This window comes from Mesoplodon bidens, assembly GCF_964165515.1.
Source record: "Mesoplodon bidens genome assembly, contig: HAP1_SCAFFOLD_152, whole genome shotgun sequence".
Classification (NCBI taxonomy): domain Eukaryota; kingdom Metazoa; phylum Chordata; class Mammalia; order Artiodactyla; family Ziphiidae; genus Mesoplodon; species Mesoplodon bidens.
This window is the reverse complement of record NW_027672569.1, coordinates 527740-551580: the sequence shown is the minus strand read 5'-3', so window position 1 is coordinate 551580 and position 23841 is coordinate 527740. Positions and strand designations below refer to the sequence as shown.

Below are 23841 nucleotides of genomic sequence, written 5' to 3'. Positions count from 1 at the left end.
GCGGCTCTACAAACAAGGAAAGTCATCAGATCCTCCCACACTTCATCCCCCACCACACACACACACCCTCACACCCACTCACTCATTTCACAAACAGAGAAGGCCAGCCAGGCCCAGGCAGAGGGAGATGGCCGTCCAGGACCTGGGGGAGCCAAGGCCTTTGACCAGAGGCCGCAAGCAGCGGGGTAAGGGAGGGAGGGCAGGACAGGCTGGCACTGAGAGCCACCCTGCGGCTCAGGGCTCGGATGACTGAGCAGGCAGATGTCCTGGCAAATGGGAACAAAAGCCCCCGACAGCACTCCCAGCTCCTGGTGCCCCGTGGCGTGTGTCCCAGAGCCTCCCGCTCAGAGCAGCGCTTCTGTCTCCCCTGCCCCCATCGGAGAGAAGGTGGTGGTGGGACTGGCAGTGGCGCTAGGAGCCCCCCATCACTGACCCCACCCACTCTCCCAGCTGTCTTCCTTCTCTCCTATCTCCCTGTGTCCAGAACTCCATCCGCCACAACCTGTCCCTGAAGAAGGGCTTCATCAAGGTGCCTCGGGAGAAGGACGAGCCAGGCAAGGGGGGCTTCTGGCGCATCGACCCCCAGTACGCCGAGCGGCTGCTGAGTGGGGCCTTGAAGAAGCGGCGGCTGCCCCCAGTCCACATCCACCCGGCCTTTGCACGCCAGGCCGCGCCAGAGCCCAGCGCCGCCCCATGGGCCGGGCCACTGACCGTGAGCACCGAGGCCGAGCAGCTGCTGCGGGAGTTTGAGGAGGCCACTGGGGAGGAAGGCTGGGGTGCAGGCGAGGGCAGGCTGGGGCGTAAGCGTCAACAGCCGCTGCCCAAGCAGGAGGCCAAGGTCCCGCGGCCCTCCAGCCCCCTGCTGCTGACCCAGGAGGAGCAGGCTGAGCTGGAACCCCTCAAGGGCAACTTTGACTGGGAGGCCATCTTGGACGCTGGCACGCTGGACGGGGAGCTGGGCACGCTGGAGACCTCAGAGCTGATCCCGCCGCTGAGCCCTGCCTCACACGGGGACGTGGACCTCACCATCCATGGCCACCACATCGACTGCCCTGTTACCTTGGGGCCTCCAGTGGAGCAGGCTACCGAAAGCCTGGACTTTGATGAGACCTTCCTGGCCCCATCCTTCCTGGAGCACCCCTGGGACGAGAGCACCCGTAGCTCCCTGCCCCCCGAGCCCCTCTTTGAGGCCGGGGATGCCACACTGGCCTCTGTCCTGAATGACTGGGCCAGCTTGGCCACCTTCTTGTAAGAAGCCAGGCCCTGCCTCACCTCCAGACAGCACCGAAGTCTGGGCCCAGACTGCCCACCTCCCCGCCAGTGCAGGCCCATGGACACCCTACCACCCAGGCAGGGGCTGGGCCAGGTCAACCCACCAGGCCACACGGCCCCCAGCCCAGGCCATCCTCAGATTCTAGTCCAGCAGGCTGAGAATTGGGGCCCAGGACCAAAATTGCTGCCTCCGCTCCCCAGCCCCCCATACACACAGTGTTTCATTGACCCACTTCTTCCCTGCCCCAGAGACACGCTAAGGTCCCTGCACTATGAGAGCTGCAGCTTGGAGGGGCCCTGGCCAAGCTGGAAACATCAGTACAGGGCCCGCCCCAGAACACCTTAGCTTCGAAGCTTCTCTCTCTCCTGCTCTCCTCCCCAGGTCTCTATCCAGAGCAAGTTCCCAGGTACAACAAATGCTGATTAGGTGACTGCAAATTAACACCCAAGAGGCCTCTCCCGGCAGTCTGTGAGGAGGAGCAAGGCGGAGGGGGGAAGAGAGAGGAGACAGAAAGGAGGCCGGGGTGCTGGGTGGAGCCCGGAGATTTTCTAAGGCCTCTGGGATCTTCTGGCTTCATCCCTAGAGGTGGGGCAGAGGGCATGTGTCCCTAATCTTTGAGCCCAACTTGAGGCTGAGAGCAGCGGGGAGATGGGGATCTGGGGGTTAGGGGCTGGGGCAGCCAAGCTGCAGAGGGAAAGGGGACAGACAGACTAATGTAGTGAGTGTAGCTATAGCTGAGGCTTAACTGGGAGGGACGCAGTGCTTGCTAGAACCACTGGGATCAGGAATGGGGGGATGGACCCGTGCCCTTGCTTGCACTCCTGCAGGGGAGTGTCTTGCTCCACCATAAACGCCCTGGGCTGCATCCCACATCCACTCTCCTAACCCATCGGGCATTTTAACCTTTTTCATAGAAAGTTATTTACAATAAAATCATTTTTAAAAATAAAGTTTTAAAAAGTCTCTAAATGGACCTGCTTGCAACTTTCTCTGGGGAAAAGCATGGGCCAGTTTTGGGGAGGCCACGGCCCAAGGGGGAAAGGCTGGGGGAAGATGGGGGGCACCAAAGGCCTGCAGAGTGTCCCCTGATGCACTCCTCATGATCTCTGGGTCCCCAGAGAGAAAGGGGCTGAGAGGCGGCCCTCGGGGTTCCCCTGCAGCCAGGGCCTCGGCACCTCTATATGTGCAATGGGGAGACTGTACCCACAGCCCCGAGGAGCAGGCGGCAAAGGAGGCACAGCCCCCTCCCTGGCCCTGGGGACTCACTCACAAAGGCCGTTCTTGCCCAGGGCTCGGCTCACGTTCCCCAACTCGCCCAAGTTGAGGGCCTGCCCAGACTCACCTGCGGTCCTCGCCTGGGCCTGTCTCCAGCTCCTCCCTCCCTTGGTCCCTTCCTGAAGGGACAGGGTGTGACGTCAGAGGGCCCCAGCCCCTGGGGCCCCACTTGCCACCCTGGGGTTCATTCACCCCACCCAGGGCCTTCCCTCCAATGCAGGTTGGCGCTGAGGGAGGCCATCAGGGCAGACGGAAGACGGGGTGCCTAGACCCTACAGCTCCAGCCTGTGAGGAATCAACGTACTAGAGTTCTGATGGGGAAACTGAGGCACAGCAAATATGTGACACTCAGCAGGCACCTTTCAACCCCCTCACCCCAGCTTTGCCTGGAACCCATCTCTCCCCCGAGCCCGCACCTGGCCCCGCCAGCACACCCTTGTGGTGCACAGCCCCTTCCCCCAGCACTCACGTGCACGTGCGCACAGACACACACACACACAACCACACACACACACAAATGGGCACTGTCCTACACAATCCTGCCCAGCCTCCACGGGCCCCTTTCTCCTGAAGCCCCTTTCTTTCCTTGCACTCGAGGCTGGCTCCAGGACAACCTGGCATTCCCCCGCCAACTTGCTGCTTTCCCTTGCTAATTATTCCAAATATTTCAGAAGGGTGCACACACTGCAGGGCCAGCCGGGTTGGGGCCTTACAGAGCTCAGGAGGCAGCCCATCCCTTTCCCACCACTTGCTGAGGAGGCTGCCCCAACCTCCCTCTGAGACTCCCTTCACCCCCTAAGCAACGACTCCCTCCCTCTCCCCACCACCCTCCGGCCTTCCTGCCCACGCTCCCCAGCACTGGGGGAACATGGGGGCTCCAGCCCCTCCACTGGTCCCCAGGCCCAGCCTCCAGCCCCCGCCAAAAGGGGTACACCCTGGATTGACAGGTGGGGCCGGTCACTGTCCCCCCTCCTCACCCGTTGCCTGGGCCCATGCTGGGGGAAGAGGGGCAAGGTCAGGGGCTGGCAGAACTGCCTGCTAGGTAAGGAGAGGCTGAAGAAGCTTCTGGCTGCCAGGAAGAATCCCCAGGAGCTCCTGAAAATCCCTATGCTTGGGACTAGCGTCTCTGGGGCTGGGACCCAAACACTGGCACTTTTAAGGGTCCATGGATGCTGCCAACGCGCAGCCAAAGCTAAGATGGGGCTCCAAAGCAGCCAGAACACAGGGCTTCACACACCCTTTCAGCAGGCAGCGTTTGGGGGTTGGCGGTGGAGGGGTCGGGAAGCGTGAGTGGATCCTGTCCCTCCTATTCATCCCTGCCCTGGCCCTTGGCTGGGTGGCTTTTTCAAAAAACGTTCAGTGACTCCGTATTTATTTAGAGATTCAATGTAATCCCAGTCAATATATACTTTGCGCCCTTAACAGTAAGTTGCAGACAGGCTGCCCCATTAGCAGTAGATTCTTTAGTGTGTGTTTCCTTAGAACAAGGACACGCCTCCTTAATCCCAGTACCACCATCACAATCAGGAAATGAACACTGACCTGGTAATCCCATGTAACCGCAGACCCCCTTCACGTCTTGCAGATCACCCCAGTAATGCTCCTCTCCATTCCAGCATCCCAATCCAGGACCCCATGTTGCACTGAGCTGTCCTTTCTCTTTTGCCCTGTGTGGCTTTGAGCCCATGACTCAAGCTCTCTGCGCAGGTTTCGCATTTCCTTTGATCTCCACTTTTGAGGTGAGAAGCCCTTCAGCCACTTCACCCTCAGGTGTGGTACAGTCCCTTCCCAAAGCACGAAGCCAGCTTTCTGTCTCCTCACTTTCCACCTCTTCCCTATCCTCCCTCCCCCATGTATCGCCAGCCAGGAAAGGGATGAGGGGCAATGTTCAGGAACTCAGTCTTTGGGGACCCTCGCCATCTGCCCACGGGACAGGCCACCCCCAGCTCCAGTGACGGGAAGGCCCCCGCGATGGGATTCCATGCTGGCCTGAAGCAAATGCGCCAGGCCTCCTGAAGAGCTGAGCTGAGGGCAGGAAACAGTCTTCTCCCCGCCTCTGCCTCCCTCAACATACTGGGGACCCAGACTTGAAGAAGGAAGGTCATGTCCATGGTGTCCTCTCAGATCAGCACCGACACCGTCTCCTCCATGTCCGGCTCCTACATCGCCCCTGGCACGGAAGAGGACGGGGAGGCTGTCCCCTGCCCCCGGGCCGCCAGCAGGAACCCCTCAGAAGAAGGAGACGTAAGAGAGGAGCATGGGATCGCCCTCCCCGCTCTGCTCTGCTGTGTACTTGAGTCCCAAGGAGCTCAGTCCAGGGCCTGCCAGGGAGATCGGCAAAGCCCCCCAGTGCTCGGGAGGGGAGCCCTGGAAAACACGGTACCGGGTTGTTGAATCAGACTCCCTCAGATGTGATCTTCCATGTGGCACCACTTCTGTGCTGAGGACTTGGTTTGGGTTTGCTGCCAGGCGACCTGGGTAGGAGAGCCGGTGGCATCTGCACCTTGACTTTTGTTGCTCCTTGGCAGGTGACGCCAGCGGCGTCTCCAGACTGCAACTTTGCGGGCCTCGTCGCCACCGCTGAAGAGCAGGATGCAGAGGTAAGAGCAAGGTGGACGCTGGTGCCCCTCCACAGTCAGAGGGACTGCCGGCGCTGGCACAGGATGCAAATAGGATGGGGGCTGTTCTGGAAGAAGCCTTCCAAGGTGGTGCTCTTGGATCTGTTCGAGGCAGGGTACAGAGCAGAGGGACTGTCCGGTTAGCAGAGGGTGCTGGTCTCAGTGTAATAGGCGTGGGGTGAGTTCCAGAGGGAAGTCTTCCAGGCGAGACCCTTGAGAGGTGTTTGTCCTCCAATTCACTTAGTATTTACCTGGCACAGGCATCTCACATCTTCCTGGCACTGGGGGACACAAAGACCGAGTGACATGGCTTTTGCCTGCCCACACCCCCAATCCACCCATCCCACCCATTCCGCAGCTCCATCTGATGGAGGAATCAGAGTTATAACTCAGCGTGAGAAGTGCTCTGACGGAGGTGTGCCTGAAGTATATGGAATGCCCAGCTCCCAGTGGGGACTCTACAACTTTCTCTTGAGCCAGATGTTCTCAAAGGAGTATCTGGATGGGACTGGGGATCCTAAAGGGTTCCTGAAAGTTTTATGATCTCACGGTTTGCTTTTTCATTTGACAACTTTTATTTCCACCTGAGAGAAACAGTGTGAGCTGAACTATTACCAAGGCTATTCCTGACAGTCCCACGGTCCCTCTGTTAGGTGCCTCAGACCTGGTCCCTCTGGAACGTGCCTCAGACCTGGTCCCTATGGGCCGATCCTGCCTCGCCAAGCAAAATCTGCCTCTGCTGGGCCTCCCAGCCATCTCACACGGACAGGAAATGTCTGGATACCATGAGGGTGATTAGTTCTGTCTTCTGACAATCAGTAGACTCATTTCACTGCTTTATGGACTCACAGTGCCTTCCTTCTGTCCTAGGGAAATGATGTTCTAGAAGAAGAGGCCGGATCACCCACACAAGAAGATGGTAAAAGACCTGGTCTTTTGCTCCCTTTTATTATATTTCTTTCCCGGGTATTCTCTGAAGGGTAGAGAAAGGGGCACTGGTGTGACTTGGTGGCACTGCTCAAGGGTGTGGCTTTGGGGAAAGGTCGTCTTCTTGATGGAATATCAAACCAAGCAGGGTATCTAAGGACCTCAGCAGCCTTCCTGTCTCTTTCTGGGCCTCTGAGCCTAGGCTGCAGAAGATACATGGAGTTCTCCATCTACGTTGAGTAGATCCTGAAGCTTCTTGGGCAACTGCCATCACCTTCCTTCCTGCTTCAGCTTCTCAGCTGAGTCTCACAGAACTGCTCTAGCAGCCCCAAAGTTCATCTGCAGCAGGAGAACAGCTTCCTCCCCTTGGGGGAACCGACTGTTAGGCAGTAGGTTTTCCTGCTTTAGTGAAGAAAACGGCTGGTGTTACAGTAGCAGAAGGATCACAGCCCTGGCGGCACAGCAAAGGTGAGGTGAAGAGACGTTAGCAGCTCAGCGTGCACTAGTGTTTGTAGGCTATTGGAACGAGTCTCTTTACCATCGTTCAGGCCTCAAGTAGATATTTTATTTTAATTGGAAGAGTTGGTTTACAATGTTGTGTTAGTTTCTGCTGTACAGCCACGTGAATCAATTATACATATACATATATCCACTCTTTTTTTAGATTCTTTTCCCATATAGGCCATTACAGGGTACTGAGTAGAGTCCCCTGTGCTCTACAGCAGGTCCTTATTAGTTATCTATTTTATATATAGTAGTGTGTATATGTCAATCCCAATCTCCCAATTTATCCCTCCCCTCCCTTGCCCCCCGCCATAACCATAAGTTTGTTTTCTACACCTGTGACTCTATTTCTGTTTTTTAAATAAGGTCAATCATATCTTCAATCGGAAGAAGTTTGTTTCTAGTAAGCCCAGAAGTGAAGGCACGACCTACATATAGAGCAAGGAAGTGGGGGTGCGGAGGTGACCTGGAAATCCCACCTGGGAGTGTAGGACCAGGCGTCCCAGGAACCGGTATCTCTTCCATCTGCTCCTCTGAGGTGCCTCCACAGAAGGGCAACCTCTAGAGCAAACCTGGATCCCAGCCTGGATGCAAATGTCACACTAGTCACCTCTGCTTTGGCCATGGCAGTTGCTTGGGGGGCGGTGTGGTGTGCAGGGGTGCGCATGCGCACATGACCACTCTCTTCTGGCAAAGTAGTGCCGGAGGAGGGGTGGTCGCCCAGGCTGTGCCTCTGCCGCACGCAGACACCAACCAAGCCGGGGTTGGGCGCTACCTCCCCTCGGCTGATGTCTTCAGGGCACAAGGCTCCGAGATCTCCATTGTGATTGTCGTCCCCAGTAGAATATTTGCTTCTAAAAGGCACAGGGCAGTACGTGGTTTCCGCCTGACATTCCATATGTGGTTTCCACCTGACATGCCGTACGCAGTAGATGTATGTTTCTTCCTCTCCCTTTCACCAAGGAAAAAAAACCGAGTGGGGAGCTTGAAAAAATAACATCTAAAACTGTCCCCTTCCCATCTTACACGACTGTAGGTTTCTGGTCAGCCCCTTAAAACATCCTCAGAATAGCAAATTAAGTCTCAAAGAAAATAAATCATAATTTTGAGAACAATGCGATTCTTTGATTTGAGGTGCAAAATTACGGGACCAAAGAGCTTTAATTGTCATTTTATGTATTAGTCATTTCGCAGAGCCTTGTGGTCATAAACACACCCCACGTGCACCGACAGACACAGGCCGGAGTCCGGGGTCACTTCCCCCGAGGCTCTCCTAGCTCTTCCAGCCTGGCTTAGCTCTGCTGTGGGCCCGGGTCTGCGTGTCCGAATCCCACAGACCTCCCCAGGGTCTGATTTCCCAGGAACGAAGGCTGGAAAGGGGCCAGTTAAGGAAACAGAGCAGAACAGAGCGAGAACACAAACGTACCCACACAGTTTCCTTTATTGTCCACTCTACCCACTTAATTATTGTCTTCTTTTTAACATATGATTTGATGTTTTTTGTCTCCATCCTTAAGATTTTTATTTTAAGGACAGCAAAGCAGAGGAAAACACAGCCTGGTCCTCTCTAACTGCCTTAACTCCATTACAGGCCAGAGGACATTCGCATTTCTAGGTACGGAGTGTGACAATAATAATAACTTTGACATCGCCAGCATGAAAGCACTGGACAATAAGCTGTGCTGTGCGGTCTGCTTACCCGGTGAGTGGCAGTCTGCTGAACATGAACTTGGTGGGAGACGCTCCCCTGCTCTCATCCTGGGACACCCATCTCCTGCCCTGCAGTTCCTGCAAGAAGGCATGGGCTTTGCTAAGGTGCTGGGAGCCAGTTGCTGAAAGGAAGTGAGGCGGCCTCGGGAGAGTCCTTGGGCAAAGAGTGAGTCTGCTCTAAGCGAAACTATTTGGGCATGGAGAAAGGCGCAAAAATACCTCCAAAGCCTTCCGATTTGGCCTGACCGTGCCCCCTCCATCATGATCTTGCAGATCCCATGGCAGGGGGCCTGGTCTTGTTTCCATCAACAGGCAGTTTAAGGCAGACACAGCTTCTGTGATAAGGTCTTGCAAAGCGAGCCTGAGCCCTTGAAAAGGGAACCTGTAGCCCCTCAGAGGAGAGTGGTTAGTTAGGATCAGAGAGGAATTTCAAAGCCTGCATTTTATAGACTAGCTCTGTGACCCAGTGAGCCCTGGGCGACCACCAGTTGCCTTGTGCTCCCTAGATTTGGATCCCAAAGGAACGATCAGGGGTCGAGGGTGACTCTTCTCCCTGGAGCCCTAACTGTAAATTCAATCAGGGCCATCAACGTGCCCCTTATTCCTTCTCATGACACTAAACTGAATCCGGGATGAGTTCTCAGGAGGAGCCCACCTGTCAGTCACACTCTGGGCACTGATGTTCCCCTGCTCCATGCTCACCAAGGGCTTCACCAACCATGGCTCTAAAGCCACATCTTGCCCGGTGGACTAGGTCGAAATTGCCCCTTCTGGGTTCACGGCAGAGACTGCCTTCATGTTGCATGGTTTGTAATCTCTTAAACATGCCCTGGACATGTTTAAGCTTCAGGACAGCCACGTCCCATCGTGGGTCCAGTGCTTTACTCCCTTGGCAACGTGGCTACAGGTGCTGGAGGGACACAAACTCCTGTGGTTGCCACTCTCCATCAGATTGCAAAAGACCCAGGTCCTCACCCCTCTGGTCCCATGCAGGCTTGTGGTGGAGGAAGCCGTAATCCCCAGAGACACCTCCCACGGCCTTCCCAGGGGCTTGCCAGCCTATCCACTTAGTGTTGACCCAGCCAGGCCTGGACCAGAGCGGCTGAGGTCCAGGGTACACTTCACTTCCTGCCTTCCTACTCTTTACCTGGCTTCTGTCTGTCCATTTGTTTCTCATGTCTTTTTGCCAAATGTACGTCTGTCTGTCCAGTTTGTTTATTTTGAAACTCATTTAGGCTATCCAGAATTCATGTGAAAGTTCATGTTCACTGACACCCAACCCCAAGCTTGCTGGGCACGTGCACATCCGAGGGGCCCTCGCTGAGGCTTCCATTCCTAACTGGGAAGAGCCTGTATTTAATATGCTGAAATTTTCCAGGAAAAAACATATTTGTGAGACTAGATTAATCCCTGATCCACAAAAGCGGGGATGCTTCTGTGGCAAAGGTTACAGGCAGGATTTGTTTTGGTCACTAGTTGGGGAAGATGCCATCTCTGCCCTCACTCCGCCCTGAGTCTGTGGCAGCTGTGCAGGCCAGCCGCTCACTGGGCCTCAAGAGAGGAATCTAGGCTCCTGCCTCCCCGCAGTGGCCGCCCACCAACCCCCGAGTTTGGCAGAGAGAGCTCCTGGGAATTGTTTCAGCCACCCATGCTGGTGGAAACTGACCACAGGCCTTGTGCTTCCTCCTCTCCCTAACTCCTTCGGGCCAACCTGCTGGTGGATGTTTATTCCACTCTGGGATTGCGGCAGGGGAGCGAGACCTGGAAGGAAAACAATGCCTGGGCTTCCTTACGGTGATCTCGAGAGCCAGCCATTCTGAGATTAACCTGGCTTCACCGTTCAGGCCAGACATGAAACCGAATGACAGTGGCGGCTGCCGGGAGAGGGAGTTGAGGGTCGCATCGTAGCCTCACCTCGAGGTCTCAAGGGCTCTTACGGGAGAAGGAAAGTGCATCTGCTCTCTTGGTAAAATGTTTCTCGGGTTCTGCTATTAGCGTCACACTGGTAATAAAGAGCTGGGGAACTCTCTGGAAGCATCTGTCGGGTTAATGTCAGGTTAATGACAGGAGCATCCACTGTGGTAGTTCCCGTGGAATCAACAGACCTCACCACGCTCAGCTGTAAGTTCAAAGTTCCATCCTATGACTGAGGTGCCTCAGGCTGGCTTGGCCGTCAGGACAGCTTCTCAGGCACTTGGTCTCCCTCTCCACGCTGTTTCCCTCCCCACACGGATGCCACTCCCCTCACGGAGCGCCCACAAGGAGGGAGCCAGGGGAGCATCCCCTGGTCCACCCTCCCCAGGCCCACAGGTGCTCTGCCAGGAGCCCCAGCTGGCGGCCAGGATGGCTCAGGTCCCCATCCTCGCTGCTCTCATCAGCCTTGTGGGAGTGATGCTGAGAAAGCACCTGTGTCATTCCAGCACCTCTTCCGCTAAGAAGCCTCTGGGTCTTCTTTGGCCCTGAGACCAAGGTGGGGGGGGCGATGGTATGTTCTGAGATTGTTCTGCAAGGTTCTCAAAGGGAGGAAATCTGAGTTGACCATTGTAGGTGGTGAGCTGATTAGAATCACGAGGCCGTGCTAGGTAGACGGGCCTCCAAGGAATCTGATGGAGTATCACACAGGCGGCAGGATAGTGGCCAGGGGAACAGTGACAATTCTGTGAAAAGGCTCTGGGGAGTGTGATGGGAAAAAGCAAAGATAATTTGAGTTTATTAGTGGAAATACAAATGTTTTTGTTTTGTTTTGTTTTGTTTTTTGTGGTACGTGGGCCTCTCACTGTTGTGGCCTCTCCCGTTGCAGAGCACAGGCTCCGGACGCACCGGCTCAGCACCATGGCTCACGGGCCAAGCCGCTCCGTGGCATGTGGGATCTTCCCGGACCGGGGCACGAACCCGTGTCCTCTGCATCGGCAGGCGGACTCTCAACCAAGGGTAAGCTGTGACAAAGCGAAAGAGAGGCATGGACATATATACACTACCAAACGTAAGGTAGATAGATAGTGGGAAGCAGCCGCAGAGCACAGGGAGATCAGCTCGGTGCTTTGTGACCGCCTGGAGGGGTGGGATGGGGAGGGTGGGAGGGAGGGAGATGCATGAGGGAAGGGATGTGGGAACAGATGTATATGTATGACTGATTCACTTTGTTATAAAGCAGAAACTAATAAAAAATAAAAATAAAATAATAATAAAAACAATAAATACTTGGGAAGAAAAAAAAACTTTGACTCAAGACAAGCTGGACATGGAGGAGTGAGAGTGGGCAAGGGGTAGAGGGATGTTTCTGGGTGGGAGCTGGTGTACCATCCCCTGGGCACAGCTCCTGCGCAGAGGCCTGATAAGGAGCCCTCACCTCCACCCACCCCCTTCAAACAGAGAACTTCCAACTGCTGCTCCTCAATAATTGAAGAGCAGGAAAGCTGGTGACTAGAGGGAGGCTGGGGGAGGGGAGGAGGAAGGACCACAGTCCACCGTTAGTCCGTCACTTAAAGGCTGGTGAAATTAATGGGGCAAATGACCCCAGTCAAAGAATTTGGCAAGTCCACGGCTTTCCTGGGTTTCACCCACCGGCTCTGTTTCCTCGGCTATCTGGAAAGGAGGGAGAGCACTTGCGAAGAAGCCTCTGGAATGTCAGCTTCTGGGAATCTTGCTGAGGACGGGGCGGGGAGGGAGCGCTTACCGGGAAACACTGGATTACCCTAGCCGACTTGGGGTGTCTGCGACCGGGGCTGCGGTTTCTGCGGACCTGAGCGGCAGGTGGCATCGGAGAGTCAGACCTGCTTGCGGGCACCAAGACGACACTCGGTCGGGAGACAGGGACAGGCCGCAGAAACGTGAGGAAGTGCCACTCGCAGCCCAGAGGAGAGGAAAGGAAAGCCCCAAGCATGCACCCAGCCCTGGCTCCCGCGCCACGGGCTGCGTCCCAGGAGCCGTCGCCACCTCTGAGCAGCCCAGATGGGAAAGGGGTGGGGCGGAGTACGGTTCCCGCGGCGAACTGCTCGCCGAGGGCCCCGGGGCCTCTGCGGGAGCGCCGAGCCGCGCGCCTCTCCGAGCCCTGCGCGGGGCCCTCGGGCGGGAATGCGCGGAGCCGGGACGCGATGGCGGGTAGGGGACTGGGTCGCGCGCGGGAGAGGGCGGCAGGAGGGAGCTGGAAGAGAGTTACCGCGTGAGAGAGCGGTTAAGAGCCCGCGGTCTCTTTGGAGATGCCCTGGCCAATGGCAGAAGCGGAAGCTGTTTATATGGGCGGGGCGTCGCCACGGCAGCAGGAGACGCCTTGTGAGCGGCGACTGAGTGCCGGTCCCTGGCCGCTGGCTTTCAGAGAGGCGCCGGCGGGCGTGAGTGGCGACGAGGATTGCTGGCTGGGCCCTCGAGCTGGGAGCAGAGAGCCGCGGTGAGGGTGGGCGGTGGGAGGAATTTCTTTGAGAACCTTCCTTTGGCCCGGGCTGCGCTCTGAGCCAGGTAAGGGACGGGGAGGGCTGCAGGCCGTGGGAAGGGAGGGCGTCAGTAGCAGCCCGCTCTCCCATCGGTCCCCGACGGAAGTGGTGGGCCCGGGGACTGACATCAGAGGCGTTTGGGGGACACTCACTTCCCGCCCCCTTATAACTCTCTGTATTGTTTCCTTCCTTCCCCTTGATCCCCATCCTAATATCCCTTTTCAAAGATCAGACGACCTCCCCCGCCCCCCGACCCGTCGTACTGCCCTCCTGGACTCTCTCGCCCCATTTCCATTGGTTGTGGACGGAGAGAGGGGGGTTAATTCCCCGCTTTGAGGGAGAAAGGGGTGGCCTCGCATGCCCCTACACTATTCCCTCGTTTGGCTAATTAAGTCTCCTCTAAAAGATCCAAGAGGAAAAGAGCGAGGCGAACCCCGTGTGGGTCGGACCCCCGGGCACACCTTCTGTTTCCCAGACCTCGGCAGTAAAAGATCCTCCCCAGCTGCAGGAAGCATTTTAGTAAGAGCCTCCCCCCTCGCACACACACTCCCTTCGGGGGTGTGGAAAGAGGGCTCAGTTCCCGCTCTGGTTCCCGCAGGCACCACATTCCCTTTGGAGGAGGCTACTCCAGGATCGCGGGATGGAAGCCCGCTTCCGGGAGGCTGCGTAACTGAAGCCGCGGGAGTCAGCGGGCCGGAGAGCTCGGCGGCCACCCTCGGCTCGGCTCGTGGATGTTGACAGCCCCCTCGGAGAGTGCCCGCAGATATGGCGGAGAGCTGGCTACGCGTCTCGGGAGCAGGGGCAGCGGAGGAGGCCGGACCGGAAGGCGGCCTGGAGGAGTCCAACGCCCTGAATGACAGCCTGACCAGCCTGCAGTGGCTGCAGGAATTCTCCATTGTCAACGCCAAGGTCCCCGCCCTGCCTTCGGGGTACACCGACCCTCACGGCTACCACGAGCTGTCAGGCTCGGCCGAGCCGGGGTCACCCCTGGCGGCGGACCCCGCCTGCCTGGGGCAGCCGCACACACCCGGCAAGCCCACGTCCTTGTGCACGCCGCGGAGCGCCCCCTCGGGGCTGCAGGCCTCGCCTCCCGACGACGTGGACTACGCCACCAACCCGCACGTGAAGCCGCCCTACTCGTATGCCACGCTCATCTGCATGGCCATGCAGGCCAGCAAGGCCACCAAGATCACCCTGTCGGCCATCTACAAGTGGATCACGGACAACTTCTGTTACTTCCGCCACGCTGATCCCACCTGGCAGGTAGGGAGGCACTCCCTCCCTCCCTGCCCATGCCCGCGCGGACTGGACTCACATCCCAGATCCGCAGGCCAAGTAGGCGCGGTACGGCCAGGGCCCCAAGAGAGGAAGGCCGTCCAGGAAGGACCTCAAGGGAGCCCAGTGCTTGGACTGCTGCCCCTTTGACTTCAGAGACGGAGGAGGGAGGATGTTCAGAGGGCTGCAGGGGTGCCGACATAGTGGTTCAAGTGGAAAGAACTTGTCCCTCATCCGGCAGGCTCAGCCCAAGGACCAGGGCTGAACTATGCATGGACACAGCCCCCCAGGTTAGGTTGATGGACTGAGGGACACATTTGTGTCCCAAGTCCTGGAATTCCTACACACTACCCTCCTCAAGGTCAGTTTGTCAGGGTCTGACTGGAGGCAGAGCATGGTTGCTGCCCGGCTCTGCATCCCGCCTGCTTTCAGTTGGCTGGAGGGGCTCTGGGAGGGGAGAGGGGTGTGCTGCAGAGTGTGAAGGCCATCTGTGTCCCAGTGGAAGGGCTACGGGGCCTTCCGAAAGCTGCTGTGCCAGCCCCCACCCCAAGCCCTCCCTAGATTCCTGCCTACACTCCTCCCCCTCTTCTCATCAACCTCCCTGGGGGGACAATTATCTCAGCCACGTGCTTTCCACAGGGGCTCTTTCCTCCTTTCCTCCCACACTGGCTTCATGTTCAAATCTCCGGAACCTGGCACAGAGCAGCCAAGGGGCCCAGACCACCATGTAAGCCTCCCAGTCTTGCCAGGGGGCACTACTCACATGCCGGCCCCACCCACCAGGCCCCAGACCCCTGTGCCCCAGCGTGGTTTGGACTGTGCACCCAGGCGTGAACAAGGCAGGATGGTGATTCAGGCTGGGCACACACTGCCCTCAGCCTCTTCGAACATCAGGATCAGGGGCTACTTGGGGACAGAGACCCTGAGGATGCACAGATCCTTCCCTGTGGCACAGGTCACAGGATCAGAGTTCCTGTGATCACAGCTATTCCACGTTTGCTTGGGCCCTGACCCTGGGGCAGGTACCATTTGTAACCTTGGTGAGAAAGCAGAGACCCTCCACCACCCCCCACCCTACCCCAAGCCTGAGAGCCCCCAGGAATGAGCGCTATGCTCTTGGCTGGGTAATAATCAACTGAGGCCTCAGAGCCTGGGGTGGGAGGAGGGGGACACGGTGGGTTAGGGCCCAGGCCAGCAGCCGGCTCTAGAAACAAGGAAAGTCATCAGATCCTCCCACACTTCATCCCCCACCACACACACACACCCTCACACCCACTCACTCATTTCACAAACAGAGAAGGCCAGCCAGGCCCAGGCAGAGGGAGATGGCCGTCCAGGACCTGGGGGAGCCAAGGCCTTTGACCAGAGGCCGCAAGCAGCGGGGTAAGGGACGGAGGGCAGGACAGACTGGCACTGAGAGCCACACTGCGGCTCAGGGCTCGGATGACTGAGCAGGCAGATGTCCTGGCAAATGGGAACAAAAGCCCCCGACAGCACTCCCAGCTCCTGGTGCCCCGTGGCGGGTGTCCCAGAGCCTCTCGCTCGGAGCAGCGCTTCTGTCTCCCCTGCCCCCATCGGAGAGAAGGTGGTGGTGGGACTGGCAGTGGCGCTAGGAGCCCCCCATCACTGACCCCACCCACTCTCCCAGCTGTCTTCCTTCTCTCCTATCTCCCTGTGTCCAGAACTCCATCCGCCACAACCTGTCCCTGAAGAAGGGCTTCATCAAGGTGCCTCGGGAGAAGGACGAGCCAGGCAAGGGGGGCTTCTGGCGCATCGACCCCCAGTACGCCGAGCGGCTGCTGAGTGGGGCCTTGAAGAAGCGGCGGCTGCCCCCAGTCCACATCCACCCGGCCTCAGCCCGCCAGGCCGCGCCAGAGCCCAGCGCCGCCCCATGGGTCGGGCCACTGACCGTGAGCGCCGTGGCCCAGCAGCTGCTGCGGGAGTTCGAGGAGGCCACTGGGGAGGCGGGCTGGGGTGCAGGCGAGGGCAGGCTGGGGCGTAAGCGTCAACAGCCGCTGCCCAAGCAGGAGGCCGAGGTCCCGCGGCCCTCCAGCCCCCTGCTGCTGACCCAGGAGGAGCAGGCTGAGCTGGAACCCCTCAAGGGCAACTTTGACTGGGAGGCCCTCTTGGACTCTGGCACGCTGGACGGGGGGCTGGGCACGCTGGAGACCTCGGAGCTGATCCCGCCGCTGAGCCCTGCCTCACACGGGGACGTGGACCTCACCATCCATGGCCACCACATCGACTGCCCTGTTACCTGGGGGCCTCCAGTGGAGCAGGCTACCGAAAGCCTGGACTTTGATGAGACCTTCCTGGCCACATCCTTCCTGGAGCACCCCTGGGACGAGAGCACCTGTAGCTCCCTGCCCCCCGAGCCCCTCTTTGAGGCCGGGGATGCCACACTGGCCTCTGACCTGCATGACTGGGACAGCCTGGCCGCCTTCTTGTAAGAATCCAGGGCCTGCCCCACCTCCAGACAGCACCGAAGTCTGGGCCCAGGCTGCCCCCCTCCCCCCAGTGCAGGCCCATGGACACCCTACCACCCAGGCAGGGGCTGGGCCAGGTCAACACACCAGGCCACACGGCCCCCAGCCCAGGCCATCCTCAGATTCTAGTCCAGCAGGCTGAGAATTGGGGCCCAGGACCAAAATTGCTGCCTCCGCTCCCCAGCCCCCCATACACACAGTGTTTCATTGACCCACTTCTTCCCTGCCCCAGAGACACGCTAAGGGCCCTGCACTATGAGAGCTGCAGCTTGGAGGGGCCCTGGCCAAGCTGGAAACATCAGTACAGGGCCCGCCCCAGAACACCTTAGCTTCGAAGCTTCTGTCTCTCCTGCTCTCCTCCCCAGGTCTCTATCCAGAGCAAGTTCCCAGGTACAACAAATGCTGATTAGGTGACTGCAAATTAACACCCAAGAGGCCTCTCCCGGCAGTCTGTGAGGAGGAGCAAGGCGGAGGGGGGAAGAGAGAGGAGACAGAAAGGAGGCCGGGGTGCTGGGTGGAGCCAGGAGATTTTCTAAGGCCTCTGGGATCTTCTGGCTTCATCCCTAAGAGGTGGGGCAGAGGGCATGTGTCCCTAATCTTTGAGCCCAACTTGAGGCTGAGAGCAGCGGGGAGATGGGGATCTGGGGGTTAGGGGCTGGGGCAGCCAAGCTGCAGAGGGAAAGGGGACAGACAGACTAATGTAGTGAGTGTAGCTATAGCTGAGGCTTAACTGGGAGGGACGCAGTGCTTGCTAGAACCACTGGGACCAGGAATGGGGGGATGGCCCCGGCCCTTGCTTGCACTCCTGCAGGGGAGTGTCTTGCTCCACCATAAACGCCCTGGGCTGCATCCCACATCCACTCTCCTAACCCATCGGGCATTCTAACCTTTTTCATAGAAAGTTATTTACAATAAAAACATTTTTAAAAATAAAGTTTTAAAAAGTCTCAAAATGGACCTGCTTGCAACTTTCTCTGGGGAAAAGCATGGGCCAGTTTTGGGGAGGCCACGGCCCAAGGGGGAATGGCTGGGAGCAAGATGGCGGGCACCAAAGGCCTGCAGAGTGTCCCCTGATGCACTCCTCATGATCTCTGGGTGCCCAGAGATAAAGGGGCTGAGAAGCGGCCCTCGGGGGTCCCCTGCAGCCAGGGCCTCGGCACCTCTATATGTGCAATGGGGAGACTGTACCCACAGCCCCGAGGAGCAGGCGGCAAAGGAGGCACAGCCCCCTCCCTGGCCCTGGGGACTCACTCACAAAGGCCGTTCTTGCCCAGGGCTCGGCTCACGTTCCCCACCTCGCCCAAGTTGAGGGCCTGCCCAGACTCACCTGCGGTCCTCGCCTGGGCCTGTCTCCAGCTCATCCCTCCCTTGGTCCCTTCCTGAAGGGACAGGGTGTGACGTCAGAGGGCCCCAGCCCCTGGTGCCCCACTTGCCACCCTGAGGTTCATTCACCCCGCCCAGGGCCTTCCTTCCGATGCAGGTTGGGGCTGAGGGAGGCCATCAGGGCAGACGGAAGACGGGGTGCCTAGACCCTACAGCTCCAGCCTGTGAGGAATCAACGTACTAGAGTTCTGATGGGGAAACTGAGGCACAGCAAATATGTGACACTCAGCAGGCACCTTTCAACCCCCTCACCCCAGCTTTGCCTGGAACCCATCTCTCCCCCGAGCCCGCACCTGGCCCCGCCAGCACACCCTTGTGGTGCACAGCCCCTTCCCCCAGCACTCACGTGCACGTGCGCACAGACACAGACACACACACACACACACACACACAAATGGGCACTGTCCTACACAATCCTGCCCAGCCTCCACGGGCCCCTTTCTTCTGAAGCCCCTTTCTTTCCTTGCACTCGAGGCTGGCTCCAGGACAACCTGGCATTCCCCCGCCAACTTGCTGCTTTCCCTTGCTAATTATTCCAAATATTTCAGAAGGGTGCACACACTGCAGGGCCAGCCGGGTTGGGGCCTTACAGAGCTCAGGAGGCAGCCCATCCCCTTCCCACCGCTTGCTGAGGAGGCTGCCGCAACCTCCCTCTGAGACTCCCTTCACCCCCTAAGCAACGACTCCCTCCCTCTCCCCACCACCCTCCAGCCTTCCTGCCCACGCTCCCCAGCACTGGGGGAACATGGGGGCTCCAGCCTCTCCACTGGTCCCCAGGCTCAGCCTCCAGCCCCCGCCCAAAGGGGTACACCCTGGATTGACAGGTGGGGCCGGTCACTGTCCCCCCTCCTCACCCTCTGCCTGGGCCCATGCTGGGGGAAGAGGGGCAAGGTCAGGGGCTGGCAGAATTGCCTGCCAGGTAAGGAAAGGCTGAAGAAGCTTCTGGCTGCCAGGAAGAATCCCCAGGAGCTCCTGAAAATCCCTATGCTTGGGACTAGCGTCTCTGGGGCTGGGACCCAAACACTGGCACTTTTAAGGGTCCATGGATGCTGCCAACGAGCAGCCAAAGCTAAGAGGGGGCTCCCAAGCGGCCAGAACACAGGGCTTCACACACCCTTTCAGCAGGCAGCGTTTGGGGGTTGGCGGTGGAGGGGGCAGGAAGCGTGAGTGGATCCTGTCCCTCCTATTCATCCCTGCCCCGGCCCTTGGCTGGGTGGCTTTTTCAAAAAACGTTCAGTGACTCCGTATTTATCTAGAGATTCAATGTAATCCCAGTCAATATATATTTTGCGCCCTTAACAGTAAGTTGCAGACAGGCTGCCCCATTAGCACTAGATACTTTAGTGTGTGTTTCCTTAGAACAAGGACACGCCTCCTTAATCCCAGTACCACCATCACAATCAGGAAATGAACACTGACCTGGTAATCCCATGTAACCGCAGACCCCCTTCACGTCTTGCAGATCACCCCAGTAATGCTCCTCTCCATTCCAGCATCCCAATCCAGGACCCCATGTTGCACTGAGCTGTCCTTTCTCTTTTGCCCTGTGTGGCTTTGAGCCCATGACTCAAGCTCTCTGCGCAGGTTTCGCATTTCCTTTGATCTCCACTTTTGAGGTGAGAAGCCCTTCAGCCACTTCACCCTCAGGTGTGGTACAGTCCCTTCCCAAAGCAAGAAGCCAGCTTTCTGTCTCCTCACTTCCCACCTCTTCCCTATCCTCCCTCCCCCATGTATCGCCAGCCAGGAAAGGGATGAGGGGCAATGTTCAGGAACTCAGTCTTTGGGGACCCTCGCCGTCTGCCCACGGGACAGGCCACCCCCAGCTCCAGTGACGGGAAGGCTCCCGGGATGGGATTCCATGCTGGCCTGAAGCAAATGCGCCAGGCCTCCTGAAGAGCTGAGCTGAGGGCAGGAAACACTCTTCTCCCCGCCTCTGCCCCCCTCAACATACTGGGGACCCAGACTTGAAGAAGGAAGGTCATGTCCATGGTGTCCTCCCAGATCAGCACCGACACCGTCTCCTCCATGTCTGGCTCCTACATCGCCCCTGGCACGGAAGAGGACGGGGAGGCTGTCCCCTGCCCCCGAGCCGCCAGCAGGACCCCCTCAGAAGAAGGAGACGTAAGAGAGGAGCATGGGATCGCCCTCGCCGCTCTGCTCTGCTGTGTACTCGAGTCTCAAGGAGCTCAGTCCAGGGCCTGCCAGGGAGATCGGCAAAGCCCCCCAGTGCTCGGGAGGGGAGCCCTGGAAAACACGGTACCGGGTTGTTGAATCAAAGACTCCCTCAGATGTGATCTTCCATGTGGCACCACTTCTGTCCTGAGGACTTGGTTTGGGTTTGCTGCCAGGCGAGCTGGGTAGGAGAACCGGTGGCATCTGCACCTTGACTTTTGTTGCTCCTTTGCAGGTGACGCCAGCGGCGTCTCCAGACTGCAACTTTGCGGGCCTCGTCGCCACCGCTGAAGTGCAGGATGCAGAGGTAAGAGCAAGGAGGACGCTGGTGCCCCTCCCCGGTCAGAGGGACTGCCGGCGCTGGCAGAGGATGCATATAGGATGGGGGCTGTTATGGAAGAAGCCTTCCAAGGTGGTGCGCTTGGATCTGTTAGAGGCAGGGTGCAGAGCAGAGGGACTCTCCGGTTACCACAGGGTGCTGGTCTCAGCGTAATAGGCGTGGGGTGAGTTCCAGAGGGAAGTCTTTCAGGCCAGACCCTTGAGAGGGTGTTTGTCCTCCAATTCACTTAGTATTTACCTGGCACAGGCATCTCACATCTTCCTGGCACTGGGGGACACAAAGACCGAGTGACATGGCTTTTGCCTGCCCACGCCCCCAATCCACCCATCCCACCCATCCCGGAGCTCCAACTGATGGAGGAATCAGAGTTATAACTCAGCGTGAGAAGTGCTCTGACGGAGGTGTGCCTGAAGTATATGGAATGCCCAGCTCCCAGTGGGGACTCTACAACTTTCTCTTGAGCCAGATGTTCTCAAAGGAGTATCTGGATGGGACTGGGGATCCTAAAGGTTTCCTGAAAGTTTTATGATCTCACAGTTTGCTTTTTCATTTGACAACTTTTATTTCCACCTGAGAGAATCAGTGTGAGCTAAACTATTACCAAGGCTATTCCTGGCAGTCCCAGGGTCCCTCTGTAAGGAGCCTCAGACCTGGTCCCTCTGGAACGTGCCTCAGACCTGGTCCCTACGGGCCGATCCTGCCTCGCCAAGCAAAATCTGCCTCTGCTGGGCCTCCCAGCCATCTCACACGGACAGGAAATGTCTGGATAACATGAGGGTGATTAGTTCTGTCTTCTGACAATCAGTAGACTCATTTCACTGCTTTATGGACTCACAGTGCCTTCCTTCTGTCCGAGGGAAATGATGTTCTAGAAGAAGAGGACGGATCACCCACACAAGAAGATGGAAAAAGACCTGGTCTTTTGCTCCCTTTTATTATATTTCTTTCCCGGGTATTCTCTGAAGGGTAGAGAAAGGGGCACTGGTGTGACTTGGTGGCACTGCTCAAGGGTGTGGCTTTGGGGAAAGGTTGTCTCCTTGATGGAATATCAAAGCAAGCAGGGTATCTGAGGACCTCAGCAGCCTTCCTCGCTCTTTCTGGGCCTCTGAGCCTAGGCTGCAGAAGATACATGGAGTTCTCCATCTACGTTGAGTAGATCCTGAAGCTTCTTGGGCAACTGCCATCACCTTCCTTCCTGCTTCAGCTTCTCAGCTGAGTCTCACAGAACTGCTGTAGCAGCCCCAAAGTTCATCTGCAGCAGGAGAACAGCTTCCTCCCCTTGGGGGAACCGACTGTTAGGCAGTAGGTTTTCCTGCTTTAGTGAAGAAAACGGCTGGTGTTACAGTAGCAAAAGGATCACAGCCCTGGCGGCACAGCAAAGGTGAGGTGAAGAGACGTTAGCAGCTCAGCGTGCACTAGTGTTTGTAGGCTATTGGAACGAGTCTCTTTACCATCGTTCAGGCCTCAAGTAGATATTTTTTTTTTAATTGCAAGAGTTGGTTTACAATGTTGTGTGAGTTTCTGCTGTACAGCCACGTGAATCAATTATACATATACATATATCCACTCTTTTTTTAGATTCTTTTCCCATATAGGCCATTACAGGGTACTGAGTAGAGTCCCCTGTGCTCTACAGCAGGTCCTTATTAGTTATCTATTTTATATATAGTAGTGTGTATATGTCAATCCCAATCTCCCAATTTATCCCTCCCCTCCCTTGCCCCCCGCCATAACCATAAGTTTGTTTTCTACACCTGTGACTCTATTTCTGTTTTGTAAATAAGGTCAATCTTATCTTCAGTCGGAAGAATTTTGTTTCTAGTAAGCCGAGAAGCGAAGGAAGGACCTACATATAGAGCAAGGAAATGGCGGGTGGGGGGGCGTTAGGCGAGCTGGGAATCCCACCTGGAATTGTAGGACCAGGCGTCCCCGGAACCGGTGTCTCTTCCGTCTGCTCCTCTGAGGTGCCTCCACAGAAGGGCAACCTCTAGAGCAAACCTGGATCCCAGCCTGGATGCAGATGTCATGCTAGTCGCTTCTGCTTTGGCCATGGCGGTTGCTTGGTGGGTGGTGTGGTGTGCAGGGGGTGCACATGTGCACATGACCACTCTCTCCTGGCCAAGTAGTGCCGGAGGAGGGGTGGTCGCCCAGGCTGTGCCTCTGTCGCCCGCACACGCCAACCAAGCCGGGGTTGGGCGCTACCTCCCCTAGGTTGATGTCTTCAGGGCACAAGGCTCCGAGTTCTCCATTGTGATTGTCGTCCCCAGTAGAATATTTGCTTCTAAAAGGCACAGGGCAGTACGTGCTTTCCGCCTGACATTCCATATGTGGTTTCCACCTGACATGCTGTACACAGTAGATGTATGTTTCTTCCTCTGCCTTTCACCAAGGAAAAAAAAAAAACCGGGTTGGGGGCTTGAAAAAATAACATCTAAATCTGTCCCCTTCCCATCTTACACGACTGTAGGTTTCTGGTCAGCCCCTTAAAACATCCTCAGAATAGCAAATTAAGTCTCAAAGAAAATAAATCATAATTTTGCAAGCGATGCGATTCTTTGATTTGAGGTACAAAATTACGGGACCAAAGAGCTTTAATTGCCATTTTATGTATTAGTCATTTCGCAGAGCCTTGTGGTCATAAACACACCCCACGTGCACCGACAGACACAGGCCGGAGCCTGGCGTCACTTCCCCCGTGGCTCTCCTAGCTCTTCCAGCCTGGCTTAGCTCTGCTGTGGGCCCGGGTCTGTGTGTCCGAATCCCACAGACCTCCCCAGCGCCTGATTTCCCAGGAACAAAGGCTGGAAAGGGGCCAGTTAAGGAAACAGTGCAGAACAGAGCGAGAACACAAACGTACCCACACAGTTTCCTTTATTGTCCACTCTCCCCACTTAATTATTGTCTTTTTTTTAACATATGATTTGATGTTTTTTGTCTCCATCCTTAAGATTTTTATTTTAAGGACAGCAAAGCAGAGAAAAACACAGCCAGGCCCTCTCTAACTGCCTTAACTCCGTTACAGGCCAGAGGACATTCGCATTTCTAGGTATGGTGTGTGACAATAACAATGACTTTGACATCGCCAGCATGAAAGCACTGGACAATAAGCTGTGCTCTGCGGTCTGCTTACCCGGTGAGTGGCAGTCTGCTGAACATGAACTTGGTGGGAGATGCTCCCCTGCTCGCACCCCTGCTCTCACCCTAGGACACCCATCTCCTGCCCTGCAGTTCCTGCAAGAAGGCATGGGCTTTGCTAAGGTGCTGGGAGCCAGTTGCTGAAAGGAAGTGAGGCGGCCTCGGGAGAGTCCTTGGGCAAAGAGCGACTCTGCTCTAAACGAATCTATTTGGGCATGGAGAAAGGCGCAAAAATACCCCCAAAGCCTTCCGATTTGGCCTGACCTTGCCCCCTCCATCATGATCTTGCAGATCCCATGGCAGGGGGCCTGGT

General features: G+C 57.0%; 1 protein-coding gene across 1 annotated transcript; it reads left to right on the top strand.

Annotated features, from left to right (window-relative positions):
- Positions 1 to 13502: 13502 nt before the first annotated feature.
- On the top strand, positions 13503 to 16462 carry LOC308610006 (forkhead box protein J1-like; the record flags this gene model as incomplete). Its single annotated transcript, XM_081259276.1, has 2 exons — positions 13503 to 14000; positions 15695 to 16462. 2 exons carry the CDS (start codon positions 13503 to 13505, stop codon positions 16460 to 16462), a joined length of 1266 nt encoding a protein of 421 aa, XP_081115402.1.
- Between the last annotated feature and the right edge of the window lie 7379 nt (positions 16463 to 23841).